Source organism: Heterodontus francisci, unplaced genomic scaffold (genome assembly GCF_036365525.1).
Source record: "Heterodontus francisci isolate sHetFra1 unplaced genomic scaffold, sHetFra1.hap1 HAP1_SCAFFOLD_99, whole genome shotgun sequence".
NCBI classification, from domain to species: domain Eukaryota; kingdom Metazoa; phylum Chordata; class Chondrichthyes; order Heterodontiformes; family Heterodontidae; genus Heterodontus; species Heterodontus francisci.
In genome coordinates, this window is record NW_027141580.1 from 3,966,556 (window position 1) to 3,981,042 (window position 14,487).

At 45.0% G+C, this 14,487-nt stretch overlaps 1 protein-coding gene across 1 annotated transcript in view; it reads right to left on the reverse strand.

Annotated features, from left to right (window-relative positions):
• The window catches only part of LOC137364056 (histone H2B 1/2-like), a 29,714-nt gene extending 15,673 nt beyond the window's left edge, over nucleotides 1–14,041 (reverse strand). Inside the window, exon 1 of the mRNA XM_068027519.1 lies at nucleotides 13,823–14,041. Coding sequence (XP_067883620.1) covers nucleotides 13,823–14,041 — 219 coding nt within the window. The remainder of the gene's footprint in view (nucleotides 1–13,822) is intronic.
• Nucleotides 14,042–14,487: the final 446 nt, after the last annotated feature.

Genomic DNA, 14,487 nt, shown 5'->3' on the forward strand with positions numbered 1-14,487 from the left:
TATACAATTGAAGCAAGAATTCACTACTCCTGTACTCAAATCCTCTTGTGATAAAGGCTAACATACTATTAGCCTTCCTAATTGCTTGATGCACCTGCATGTTAGCTGTCAGTGACTTATTGACATGGACACCCAGGTCACCCTTATATTCTATACTTCAGTTAATAAAGGAAAGGATTCCATAAACCTGCTGAACCACCTTATTGACCAGTCCTGCTACTTCAGGAATCTGTGGACATTCACTCCAACATCCCTCACTTCCTCTACACCATTCAGTGTTCTCCCATTAATTGTGGATTCCTTTGCCTTTTTTGACGCCTGCTCTCGCTGTTCCCTGCTCTCCGAGTGAACTCTTGCTCCCTCTCCTGGGCTCTTTATGCTCCACTCTGCTCTCACTGTTTCCAGCTCTCTTGATGTATCAATATTTATTTGCCTTGTGTTTAATTTAAAATATGGATTAACTGTATTTTACAGTTGTAGGTTTTATTTGGTAGTCCTGTACAAGTTGTAGATTTGTATTTGATATTTAGCTCTGTGAAAAGGATTGTGAATGAAAATATAACTTTCAATCTTATACATGGGCTGGTCTGCAAGCTCCAAGTCCTTCATTTTGTAGTAATGGAATTGATACTGTATCTTTCAGTCTTAATCTCTGTGGGATTTTTGAACTGGTATGTAATGCATAACTTGGTCTAACGTTCTGATGGACATTATTGGGATTGAAAGGATGATAGGAAATAGGGGCATTAGGCCATTCAGCCCATCAAGCCTACTCCAACATTCAAACAGATCGTGACTGATCATCTCCCTCTACGCCATTTTTCCCTGCTATCTCCATATCCCTTGATCCCGTTAGTATTTAGAAATCTATCGATTTCTGTCTTGAATATGTTCAATGATTGATCTTCCACTGCCCTCTGGGATGAAGAATTCCACAGATTTCTCACCCTCTGAGTAAAGAAATTCCTGCTCATCTCAGTCTCAAATGGACTGTCCTTATTCTGAGACTGTGTCCCCTTGTTCTACACTCACTAGACAGAGGAAACATCCTATCCATATCTACCCTGTCACACCCTGTAAGAATTTTGTAAGTTTCAATGAGATCACCTTTCATTCTTCGAAACTCCAGAGAATTTCGGCCCAGTTTCTGCAGTCTCTCATCATAAGACAATCCCACCATCCCACGGGATTAGTCTGGTGAATCTCTGTTGCACTCCCTCTGTGACAAGTCTAGCCTTCCTTCAATAAGGAAAGCAAAATAGTTCAGAATACTCCAGGTGCAGTCTCAGCTAGACTTCATACAATTGAAGCAATACATGTTTAACCATGTACTCAAATCCCCTGTAAATGAAGACAACATACCATTTGCCTTCCGAATTGCTTGCTGCACCTGCACACCAGCTTTTAGTGTCTCATGAACAAGGACACGCAGGTCCCTTTGGACATCAACACTTCCCAACCTCTCACCATTGAAGAAATACTCTGTCTTTCTGTCTATTCTACCAAAGTGGAGAACTTCACACTTATTCACATTATATTCCATCTGCCATGTTCTTGCCCATTCACTTACCCTGTCCAAATCCCCTTTGAATCCTCTTTGCATTCATTCTGTACGATTCAATCAGGTAAATTTTGTCTGTTCTGTTTCGAGTTTTATATTTAAAATGTAACCATGGTGATAGAGTTTATTGAGATCTGATAGTGGGTTTGTTTTTGGACTGCGATCGATGTATCAACCTGTCAGTTGTACTGAATTGGAGTGAAATGGAAACAACTTCTGTCTCTCCTGCTGTTGTTTGACTGTTGGATTGAAAATGTGTCTCTCGACTTTGGGATCAGTGTCTGTCTGACTACTTCTTTTGTTTGTTCCAGTGGAACTGATGAGCTGGCAGTATCTCTGTGCTTTGGGAGTGATCCTGTACCGACTGTGTGTTGGAACGAGATCACTGCATTTTTCTTTGTGTTCAAGAATCACCACATCCAGTCAGGTTCCTTCATGTATTTTCCTGCAGGAATGAAAGAACTGGTGAGGTAGAAGATACAAAAGCGATCAATGTAATCGTCCCAATAATAATCATTATGAACAATCGCGAAACGAAAACCAGGAACACCAACAGTGTCAGTGCCTGACTCCACTGCAGTACTGCAGCATTCAGCTTCTGTTTACCAGGTGTTTGCAGTGGTTTTACAACAAGTTTGTAACATTCAGAAACAACACAAGCCCTGCACTGCTCAATGACTGGGACTGCCCGATAGAGCAGTGACCTTTACACAGTCACATTTCTATTTCAACGGAAAACAAGCAGCCACTATTTCAAATGTGCCTTTCACACTTCTCACCTGGTGTCTGCAATACATGTTCTTTGTCTAATTGTCCACATCGTTATTTTGCGGCTATTTTCCCCCCACTGTTCACGATCCAACAAACAGTGAGAGACTGGGACTAAAGCAGGAAAATTCCCTCTCCTTTGGGTGGTGAAATTGTCAGTGATTTTCAATAGTGATTTCTTCCCATTGTGTCTCCCTGAGCCTGTACAGACACTGTCCGAGAATGAACTCTCCCTTCCCCGTGTCCCCGGCTCACTCCATGTTCCGGGAGCAGCTCCTGCTCCACAGTGTCTGTGACAAACACTCCCCGACATCCCCTTCAACTTCCCGCCACTCAATGCTAATCTCTGAGCACATCTGCGGACACGCTCCCAAAGCAGTGGCTGCTGGAAGCAGATGCTGTTTGTTCCCTTCCCCCGGGCCCGGGAAGTCTCCATTAGCAGCTGATTTAAAGCATCTTCCCCTCATTGAGTGAATGGCCTCACAGACTGGGTTGGGGAAAGGCTGTGCATGCGCTCTACTCCTCATTGTGACGTCCTACTGGGGGCGGGGCTATGTCGCGCGTGCGCAGGTCTTTGCAGCAATTCAGCATTGAAACATCAATGGGAACTTTCCCCATTTCACCCTCATTAAAGTCCCAAAGAAAGTGAAGAGGGGCTTGGACTGGAGGGAGGGAGGGGCGGGGTTGGGGGAACCTAGAACCCAGAAAGCTGCCCACTTGCCCCATTTAGATGCTCAATTTGCGGTCATTCCCTGCAGGGGGTTTGCTATTATTGAGCCCCTCCTGGTAAAACAATCCGATAGAAAGAGGGGAGAAAGGAGGGAGCCGGTGTATTTGCTGGGACCTTGCAGAATTCATTTCAGCAGCAAAAGTCCCGGGTTATATTAACCCGAGTGAAACACGCTCTCAGTGAGAGGAAAACCGAACGGCCCTTTTCATCTTTTCATTGGAAACAAAGTAGAGCCGGAAGTGCGGCGAGCAGAGCAGACACACAAGCTCAATGACAGGAGAGCTCAGCCGTCCCTGAGTTTCAGCTCCCTGCTCTTACATTTCCTCATCCACACTGTCTTCACTGTGGATGCTCAGGGGTTCCTTGTCGGATCTGAGGACTGTATCCATTAAACATTCTGAGTCAGGAGATCCACACACTCTCTGTTATCAAGACTTATGGGCAGGAATGTTTCAAAACTTTGTCTATTAAATTATTGCATTATTCACAGAACTAATGAGGCAATCTGTTCATTATTCAGGTCTTGAACTTGGTTTGGGTAGACCGAAAACTGAGAGGTTCAGCACCTTCTCACTTCGTCATTACTGGCTGTGTGCCCTAACGGATAAGGCGTCAGACTTCGGTGTAATTGACGAGATTGTTAGAAGATTGTAGGTTCGAGTCCTGCTATGGTCATTTTGGGCGATCAGTGGTTAGCACTGCAGCCTCACAGCTCCAGCGACTCGTGTTCAGTTCTGGGTCATGTCTGTGCGCAGTTTGAGTTCTCCCTGTGACTGCGTGGGTTTCCGCCGGGAGCTCCAGTTTCCTCCCACAGCCAAAGGACTTGCAGATTGATTGGTAAATTGGCCATTGTAAATTGCCCCTAGTTTAGGTTGCTTTTAGAAGAATGGTGGGGATGTGATAGGGAATATGGGATTTATATAAATGGATGGTTGTTGGCTGGCACAGACATGATGGGCCGAAGGGCCTGTTTCAGTGCTGCATCTGTTGATAAATAACTGATTTTTTTGATGAAGTAACAGAAAAGGTTGATGAAGGGAAAGCAATGGATGTTGTCTGCATGGATTTTAAGAAAGCGTTTGACAAACTGTCACATAAAAGGCTGGGTAACAAAACTGAGGCTCCTGGAATAGGAGGGTCAGTATCTGCTCAGATTAAAAAATGGATGAAATATCAAAAAAAGTGAGTTGTGATATTTGGTTGTTTTTCAGAATGGAAGATGGTGGACAGTGATGTCCACAAGGGTCAGTGTCAGGACCACCATATATATAAATGACTTGAATATTGGAATCACTGAATCACAGAATTGTTACTGCCCAGAAGGAGGCCATTTGGCCCATCGTGTCTGCACTGACTCTCCAAATGAGCAATTCACCTCATGTCACTTCCCCGTCTTCTCCCCATAATCCTGCACATTCTTCCTTTTCAGATAACAGTCTAATTCCCCTTTGAATGCTTCAATTGAACCTGCCTCCATCACATTCTCAGGCAGTTCATACTTTAACCACTCGCTGTGTGAAGAAGTTTTGCCCCATGTCGCTTTTGCTTCTTTTACCAATTACTTTAAATCTGTGCCCTCACGTTCTCGATCCTTTCACAAGTGGGAACAGTTTCTCCCTATCTACTCTGTCCACACCCCTCATCATTTTGAATACCACTATGAAATCTCCTCTTAGCCTTCTTTTCTCCAAAGAAAACAGTCCTAACTTCTCCAATCTATCTTCATAACTGAAGTTCCTCATCCCTGGAACCATTCTCATGAAGCTTTTCCATAATCTCTCCAATGCCTTCACATCTTCCCTAATGTGTGCGTCCAGAACTGGACTCAGTACTTCAGCTGAGGCTAGTGTCTTATACAAGTTCACACATGACCTCCTTGTTCTTGTACTCTATGCCTCTATTACTAAAGCCGAGGATACTGTCTGCTTTATTAACCGCTCTCTCAACCAATGACTTATACCCCCAGGTCCCTCTGCTCCTGCACCCCCTTTAGAATTGTACCCTTTATTCTATATTGTCGCTCCATGTTTTTCCTACCAAAATGAATCAATTCACATTTCTCTGCATTGAACTTCACCTGTCATCTGTCCTCCCATTCCACCAACTTGTCTATGTCCTTTTGAAGTTCTACACTATCATCCTTACAGTTCACAATGCTTCCAATTTTCGTATCATCCAAAAACTTTGAAATTCTGCCCTGTACACCAAGGTCTAGGTCATTAATATATATCAGGAAAGGCAAGGGTCCCAACACTAACACCTGGGGAACTCCACTGCAAACCTTCCTATAGCCTGAAGAACATCCATTGATCACTACACTTTGTTTCCTGTCACTCAGCCAATTCCATATCCATGTTACTACTGTCCCTTTTATTCCATGAGTTATAACTTTGCTCACAAGTCTCTTGTGTTGCACTTTATCAAACTCCCTTTGAAAGTCAATAAAAACAAAATATTGCAGATGCTAGAAATCCGAAATATAAACAAAAAGTGCTGGAAATACTCAGCAGGTCTGGCAGCATCTGTGGAGAGAGAAGCAGAGTTAATGTTTCAGGTCAGTGACCTTTCAGATGATGCCAGACCTTTTGAAAGTCCAGGTACACCACATCAACAGCATTGCCCTCATCAACCCTCTCTGTTACCTCATCAAAAATCTCCTGCTGGACAGTTAAACATGATTTTCCCTTAAGAAACCCATGCTGGCTTTCTTGAATTAACCCACATTTGTCCATGGGACTATTAATTTTGTCCCGAATTATCCTTTTGAGAAGTTTTCCCACCACCAAAATTGAACTGACTGGGGAGTGAGACGAGGTGAGTTGCTCTCACAGAGAGCCAGCACGGGGTAGACAGGCCGATTGGCCTCCTTCTGTGCTTTAGCCATTCTCTGATTGTATGATTCTAGCAACAACTGTTGGAGAGGCAGTGATGCAGGAATGGGTTGACAGAAAGGGGAAAGTCTGGGCTGGTGTGTGTTTGCAGCATTTGCAGCTTGTGTTCGGGTTTGTGAATAAAGGTGATTTGGAAGCTGTGTTCCAAATTGAAGTGTTTATTGGAAGCAAGAAGTTGATGTAAATTAAGATTAAAACGTGTTAAGATGAAGCGTGGTGTGATTGTGGATAGCAGTAAATATTGTGCTGGTGAAATATTTGTGTTAATAAACTTCCACTGCGCCCTCTGCTGCAGGCTGCAGAGGATAGTGCGAGCCAGGGGGCAGCCGGGAAGGTAAGTTTTACTATAAAGTGGCGATTCACCTGCCGATTCGGCCGACGCGGACACGGGGACTGCAGGGTAAGTGAACTTATATATTCGGGCAGTGGCTAAACCCGAAACACTACACGTGTAGTGTCTCCCACCCATCCTCCTCCTCCAACCAAAAAAAAAGGACTCTTGTGTGGAGGGTTTGGTAAGGTAAGGTTTTCCTTTATATTTTTTTATTCTCTGTTGTCAATTTAGAGCAGAGGGGATGGAAGCTAGGGCAGTTGCATGCTCCTCTTGCAGGATGTGGGAGGTAAGGGTCACCACTTGTGTCCCTGCTGACTTCACCTGTGAGAAGTGCACCCAACTCCAGCTCCTCACAGACCGCGTGAGGGAACTGGAGGTGGATGAACTTTGGATCATGCGGGAGGCAGAGGGGATGATGGAGAGCAGTTATAGGGAAGTACTGACACCTAAGTCACAGGATAAAGGTAGCTGGGTGACCGTCAGGGGAGGGAAAGGGAATAGGCACACAGTGCAGGGAACCCCTGTGGCCGTTCCCCTCAATAATAAGTATTCTGTTTTGGATACGGTTGGGGGAGGGACCTACCAGCGGAAAGCCACAGCGGCCAGGTCTCTGGCACTGAGCCTGGCTCTGTGGCTCAGAAGGGAAGGGTGGAGAATAGGAGAGCGATAGTGATAGGAGATTCAATGGTTAGAGGAACAGACAGGACATTCTGTGGTCGCGAACGAGACTCCCGAATGGTATGTTGCCTCCCGGGTGCCCGGGTCAGGGATGTCTCAGATCGAGTCTACAGGATTCTTAAGGGGAAGGGGGAGCAACCAGAAGCAGTGGTACATATCGGTACCAATGACATAGCTAGGAAAAGGGATGAGGACCTGAAAAGCGAATATAGGGAGTTAGGTTGGAAGCTAAAAGGCAGGATGAGCAGAGTAGTAATCTCAGGATTGATACCGGCGCCACGTGCTAGTGAGGCTAGAAACAGACAGCGAGTGCAGCTGAACACGTGGCTGCAGAGCTGGTGTAGGAGGGAGTGCTTCAGTTATGTGGATCATTGGGATACCTTCTGGGGAAGGTGGGACCTGTACAAGAAGGACGGGTTGCATCTGAACTGGAGGGGCACCAATATCCTGGGCGGGAGGTTTGCTGGAGCTCTTCGGGAGGGTTTAAACTAGTTTGGCAGGGGGATGGGAACCGGAGCTATGGATAAGTGGATGGGATAGCTGTTGAACAGGCAGATACAGAGTGCAGAGAGTCTGTGAGAAAGGTTAGATAGTTGACAGGGCAAAGTTTCAGCCAGTATGATGGGTTGAAGTGTATCTATTTTAATGCAAGAAGTGTCAGGAATAAGGGTGATGAACTTAGAGCCTGGATCAGTACTTCGAGCTACGATGTTGTGGCCATTACGGACAGTTGGAGATCACAGGGGCAGGAATGGATGTTGGATGTTCCGGGGTTTAGATGTTTCAAAAGGAATAGGGAGGGAGGTAAAAGAGGTGGGGGAGTGGCATTGTTAGTCAGGGATAGTATGACAGCTGCAGAAAGGGAGGTCCTCGAGGAGGGTTTGTCTACTGAGTCATTATGGGTGGAAGTCAGAAACAGGAAAGGAACAGTCACTTTATTGGGAGTTTTCTATAGACCCCCCAATAGCAACAGAGACACGGAGGAACAGATTGGGAGGCAGATTTTGGAAAGGTGCAGAAGTAACAGGGTTGTTGTCATGGGTGACTTCAACTTCCCTAATATTCATTGGAACCTCCTTAGTGCAAATAGTTTGGATGGAGCAGTTTTTGTCAGGTGTGTCCAGGAAGGTTTCCTGACTCAATATGTAGATAAGCCGACTAGAGGGGAGGATATGTTGGATTTGGTGCTTGGCAACGAACCAGGCCAGGTGGCAGATCTCTCGGTGGGAGAGAATTTCGGTGATAGTGATCACAACTCCCTGACCTTTACTATAGTCATGGAGAGGGACAGGGGCGGACGGGATGGGAAAATATTTAATTGGGGGAGGGGGAATTACAATGCTATTATGCAGGAACTGGGGTGCATAAATTGGGAACAGATGTTCTCAGGGAAATGCACGACAGAAATGTGGAGGTTGTTTAGGGAGCACTTGCTGCGACTGCTGGATAGGTTTGTCCTGATGAGGCAAGGAAGGGATGGTAGGGTGAAGGAACCTTGGATGACAAGAAATGTGGAACAGCTAGTCAAGAGGAAGAAGGAAGCTTACTTAAGGTTGAGGAAGCAAGGATCAGACAGCGCTCTAGAGGGTTACAAGGTAGCCAGGAAGGAACTGAAGAATGGACTTAGGAGAGTTAGAAGGGGACACGAAAATTTCTTGGCGGGTAGGATTAAGGAAAATCCCAATGCGTTCTACACTTATGTGAGGAACAAGAGGATGGCCAGAGTGAGGATAGGGCTGATCATGGATAGTGGAGGGAACTTGTGCCTGGAGTCGGAGGAGGTCGGGGAGGTCCTAAATGAATGCTTTGCTTCAGTATTCACTAGTAAGAGGGACCTTTTCGTTTGTGAGGACAGCGTGAAACAGGCTGATATGCTCGAACAGGTTTATGTTAAGAGGGAGGATGTGCTGGAAATTTTGAAAGACATGAGGACAGATAAGTACCTGGGTCCAGACGGGATATACCCAAGGATATTAAGGGAAGTGAGGGAAGAGATTGCCGCGCCTTTGGCGATGATCTTTGCGTCCTCACTGTCCACTGGAGTAGTAACAGATGATTGGAGGATGGGAAATGTTATTCCCTTGTTCAAGAAAGGGAATAGGGATAACCCTGGGAATTACAGACCAGTCAGTCTTCCGTCGGGAGTGGGCAAATTATTGGAGAGGATTATGAGAGACAGAATTTATGATTATTTGGAAAAGCATAGTTTGATTAGAGACAGTCAGCATGGCTTTGTGAGGGGCAGGTCATGCCTCACAAGCCTTATTGAATTCTTTGAAGATGTGACAAAACACACTGATGAAGGAAGAGCAGTGGATGTGGTGTATTTGGATTTCAGCAAGGCGTTTGATAAGATTCCCCATTGTAGGCTCATTCAGAAAGTAAGGAGGCATGGGATACAGGGAAAGTCGGCTGTCTGGATACAGAATTGGCTGGCCCATAGAAGACAGAGGGTGTTAGGATATGGAAAGTATTCAGCCTGGAGCTCGGTGACCAGTGGTTTTCCGCAGGGATCTGTTCTGGGACCTCTGCTCTTTGTGATTTTTATAAATGACTTGGATGAGGAAGTGGAAGTCTCGGTTAATAAGTTTGCTGATGACACGTAGGTTGCTGGAGTTGTGAATTTTGTGGAAGGCTGTTGTAGGTTGCAACGGGACATTGACAGGATGCAGAGCTGGGCTGAGAACTGGCAGATGGAGTTCAACCTGGAAAAGTGTGAAGTGATTCATTTTGGAAGGTCGAATTTGAATGCAGAATACAGGCTAAAAGACAGGATTCTTGGTAGTGTGGAGGAACAGAGGGATCTTGGGGCCCATGTCCATAGATCGCTCAAAGTTGACACCCAAATTGATAGGGTTGTTAAGAAGGCGTATCGTGTGTTGGCTTTCATTAACAGGGGGATTGAGTTTAAGAGCCGCGAGGTTATGCTGCAGCTCTATAAGGCCCTGGTGAGACCACACTTGGAATATTGTGTTCAGTTTTGGTCGTCTCATTATAGGAAGGATGTGGAAGCTTTAGAGAGGGTGCAGAGGAGATTTATCAGGATGCTGCCTGGACTGGAGGGCATGTCCTACGAAGAAAGGATGAGGGTGCTAGGGCTTTTCCCATTGGAACGAAGAAGGATGAGAGGTGACTTGATAGAGGGGTACAAGATGATGAGAGGCATAGATAGAGTGGATAGCCAGAGACTTTTTCCCAGGGTGGAAAGGGCTATCACCAGGGGGCATAATTTTAAGGTGATGGAGGAAGGTTTCGGGGTGATGTCAGAGGTCGGTTCTTCACACAGAGAGTGGTGGGTGCGTGGAATGCACTGCCAGCGGTGGTAGTAGAAGCAGATGCATTTAACCGTCTCTTGGATAGGTACATGGATGATAGTAGAATGAAGGGTATGTAGGTAGTTTTGATCTTAGAGTAGGTTAAAGGTTCGGCACAACATCGTGGGCCGAAGGGCCTGTACTGTGCTGTACTGTTCTATGTTCTATAACACAGGTGTTGGGAGGCTCAGCCTGGCTACGCAATGTTACAAGGACGCTGGGTAACACCATCGACAACGGGACAGAGAGAAAAGCACACAGAAAACTAATAGACTGTGAGGAAGCAAAAGTGAGGAACGGAGAGAGAGAGACAGACAACGAAGCTGAGATGGAGAAACAAGGCATTTGTATGATTGTGTTCTCCCTGTTGTGTAACGGTACTTCCTGCTGTGTAAATATGTTTTCTGTTGTGTAAAGATGTACCCTGTTGTTGTGTAAAGGTTTTCCCTGTTCTTGTTTTATTTTCTGTTACTGACCATCTCCTCACTGTGACCATTTGTCCTGGTTTTATTGTGGCCAACATCACCATCTGGTGGTGGAGAGGAGGCTCTGCAGGAAGGGGTTGACAAAGTGGGAGAGACTCGGCTGGTCCGTGTTTGCAGCTTGTGTTCGTGTGAGCAAAAGTGAGTTGTTACTGATTGATGTGTTCACTCGAAGGAAAAAGCTGATTGCAATCAAGCGCATCTTGTTATTATGGGGAAACACTTGATGTTTTGAAAGTGAACTGTTTGTGTTACTGTATTCGCTGTTGTGTAAAGATTAGATTAGATATACAGCACTGAAACAGGCCCTTCGGCCCACCGAGTCTGTGCCGAACATAAACCACCCATTTATACTAATCCTACAATAATCCCATATTCCTACCAAACATCCACACCTGTCCCTATATTTCCCTACCACCTACCTATACTAGTGACAATTTATAATGGCCAATTTACCTATCAACCTGCAAGTCTTTTGGCTTGTGGGAGGAAACCGGAGCACCCGGAGAAAACCCACGCAGACACAGGGAGAACTTGCAAACTCCACACAGGCAGTACCCGGAATCGAACCCGGGCCCCTGGAGCTGTGAGGCTGCGGTGCTAACCACTGCGCCACTGTGCCGCCCAATGTTCTCTGTTATTGTGTAAAATGGTTCCCTGTTGGGTAAAGATCTTCTCAGTTGTGTAAATATGATCCGTCTTGTGTAAAAGTGTTCCCGGTTGTTTAAATATGTTCCCTGCTCTGCAATGTAGAGCTGAGTCTGCACTAATGGAATTGCTACAGTATCTTCCAGTCTGATACTGTATGAGGGCTGGAATGTGATCCAAAGCACAGTCTATACAAATTGAATTGCTGTTGTATCTTTTAGTTTCACAATCCGGGGGAGTTTTAAACTGAATTCTCAGTTTGTATCTCAGGTTATATTATCTTTCAGATTCTCTCAATCTGATATCGCACTTGAGATTTAGACTTAAGAAAGGATGTATTGGCATTGGAGGAGTTCAAAAGCGATTCACTCAGCTGATTCCTGGGATGAAGGGGTTGACTTATGAAGAACGGCTGAACAGGCTATTCATTCGTGTTTAGAAGAATGAGGGGTGATCTTTTTGAAACGTACAAGATTCTGAGGGGGCTTAACAGGGTGAAGAAGGGTCTCTGACCAGAAACATTAACTCTGCTTCTCTCTTCACAGATGCTGCCAGACCTGCTGAGTATTTCCAGCATTTCTTGTTTTTATTAACAGGGTCGATGTTGAGAGAATGTTTCCACTGGTGCGGGAATCTCAAACTAGGCGACATAGTTACAGAATAAGGGGACACTCATGTAAAACTGAGATGCAAAGGAATTTCTTCTCTCAGAGGGGAGTGAATGTCTGGAATTCTCTACCTCAGACAGTATTGGAGGCTAAATCAATGAAAGTATTTAAAGAGTATGTAAATAGATTTTTGAAATATTGGAGAGTTGAGGGCTATAAAGAGCTGGCATGAAAGAGGAGTTGAGGTCTGGGGCAGATCAGCCATGATCTTACTAAATGGCGGGGCAGCCATGAGGGGCCGAATGGCCTACTCCTGCTCCTATTTCTTCTGTTCTTATGTTATGTTATATCTAATGTATATGTTAGGATTCAATATGGGAATTAATACTGAAACTTATAAACTCATAATGTGTGTAAATATTGGGCTGATATTTAACTTGAATCTCAGAGTACATTATTGTGGTTAATTCTGTAAGTTTGAAAAGGGAACGCTGTGTCATAATGAAAACAAGAAATGCTGGAAATACTCAGCAGGTCAGGTAGCATCTGTGGAGAGAGAAGCAGAGTTAATGTTTCAGGTCAGTGACCATTCAGATGCTGTCAGACCTTTTGAAAGTCCATGGACACCACATCAACAGCATTGCCCTCATCAACCCTCTCTGTTACTTCAGCAAGAAAACTCCAGCAGGACAGTTAAACATGATTTTCCCTTACGAAATCCATGCTGGCTTTCTTGAATTAACCCACATTTGTCCATGGGACTATTAACTTTGTCCCGAATTATTCTTTCAAGAAGTTGTCCCACCTCCAGAATTGAACTGACAGGGGAGTGAGACGAGGTGAGTTGCTCAAACAGAGAGCCAGCATGGGTTCGACAGGCCGAATGGCCTCCTGTGCTTTAGCCATTCTATGATTGTATGATTCTAGCAACAACTGTTGGTGGAGAGGCAGTGATTTAGGAATGGGTTGACAGAAAGGGGAAAGTCTGGGCTGGTGTGTGTTCGGGTTTGTGAATAAAGGTGATTTGGAAGCTGTGTTCCAAATTGAAGTGTTTACTGGAAGCAAGAAGTTGATGTAAATAAAGAGTAAAACATGCTAAGACGAAGCGTGGTGTGATTGGGGATAGCAGTAACTAGAGTGTTGGTGAATTATTTGTGTTAATAAACTTCCACTGCGCCCTCTGCTGCAGGCTGCTGTTTATATCCAGCTGTGTATTAGTGCTGTGTGTTAACGAGATAAATGTTTGTTTCAACGCTGTTCATAAAGCAATAGCATTGCACTCAAACAGTCCCAGTCAGAGCAACACACGTACAAAAGCAAAATCCTGCAGATGCTGGAAATCTGAAACTTAAACAGAAAATGCTTGAAATGATCTGACAGCATCTGTGCAGAGAGAACAAAGTTAATGTGAGCTAAGGAAACAGACCTGAACTGTTAACTGTTTCTCTCTGCACAGATGCTGCCAGACCTACTGACAATTTCCAGCATTTTCTGTTTTTATTACAGCAACACAGGTGTTGGGAGGCTCAGCCAGGCTACACAATGTTACAAGGACGCTGAGTAACACCATCGACAACGGGACAGAGAGAAAAACACACAGAAAACCAAGAATAGAATGTGAGGAAGCAAAAGTGAGGGACAGAGAGACAACGAGACTGAGATGGAGAAACAAGGCATTTGTATGATTGTATTCTCCATGCTGTCTAAAGGTATTTCCTGGTGTGTAAATATGTTTTCTGTTGTGTAAAGATGTACCCTGTTGTTGTGTAAAGGTTTTCCCTGTTCTTGTTTTATTTTCTGTTACTGACCGTCTCCTCACTGTGACCATTTGTCCTGGTTTTATAGTGGCCAACATCACCTTCTGGTGGTGGAGAGGAGGCTCTGCAGGAAGGGGTTGACAAAGTGGGAGAGACTCGGCTGGTCCGTGTTTGCAGCTTGTCTTCGTGTTGAGCAAAAGTGACTTGTTGCTGATTGATGTGTTCACTGGAAAGAAGAAGCTGATTGCAATCGAGTGCCTTTGGAAGCATCTTGTTATTGTGGGGAAATACTTGATGTTTTGAAAGTGAACTGTTTGTATTATTACCAAATATAAATAGCAGAGAATGGTTTCGATCCATCGATCTCTGCGTTATGGGCCCAGCACGCTTCCGCTGCGCCACTCTGCTAACTGCTGCTTTAAATTTCAGCTGCCCGTTAGTGAAATATGTTCATTTCCCCAATGTTCTTATCAAAATCGGATTGTCGTCGGATTTCTCAAGAATCCCGGACACAGCAACACACGTGCTGACGGACTCACCCTCACTGCACAATGCCACAAGGACACTGAGTAACAGCACCGACAATGGGGCAGGCAGAGAAAGACACACAGAAAACCAGGAAGAGATTATCAGGACCCAGAAAGGAACAGACAGAGAAAGGTACTGAGCAAACCAGCAAGAGACAGCGAGAGACTGATGAACACCACTTGGAGGGA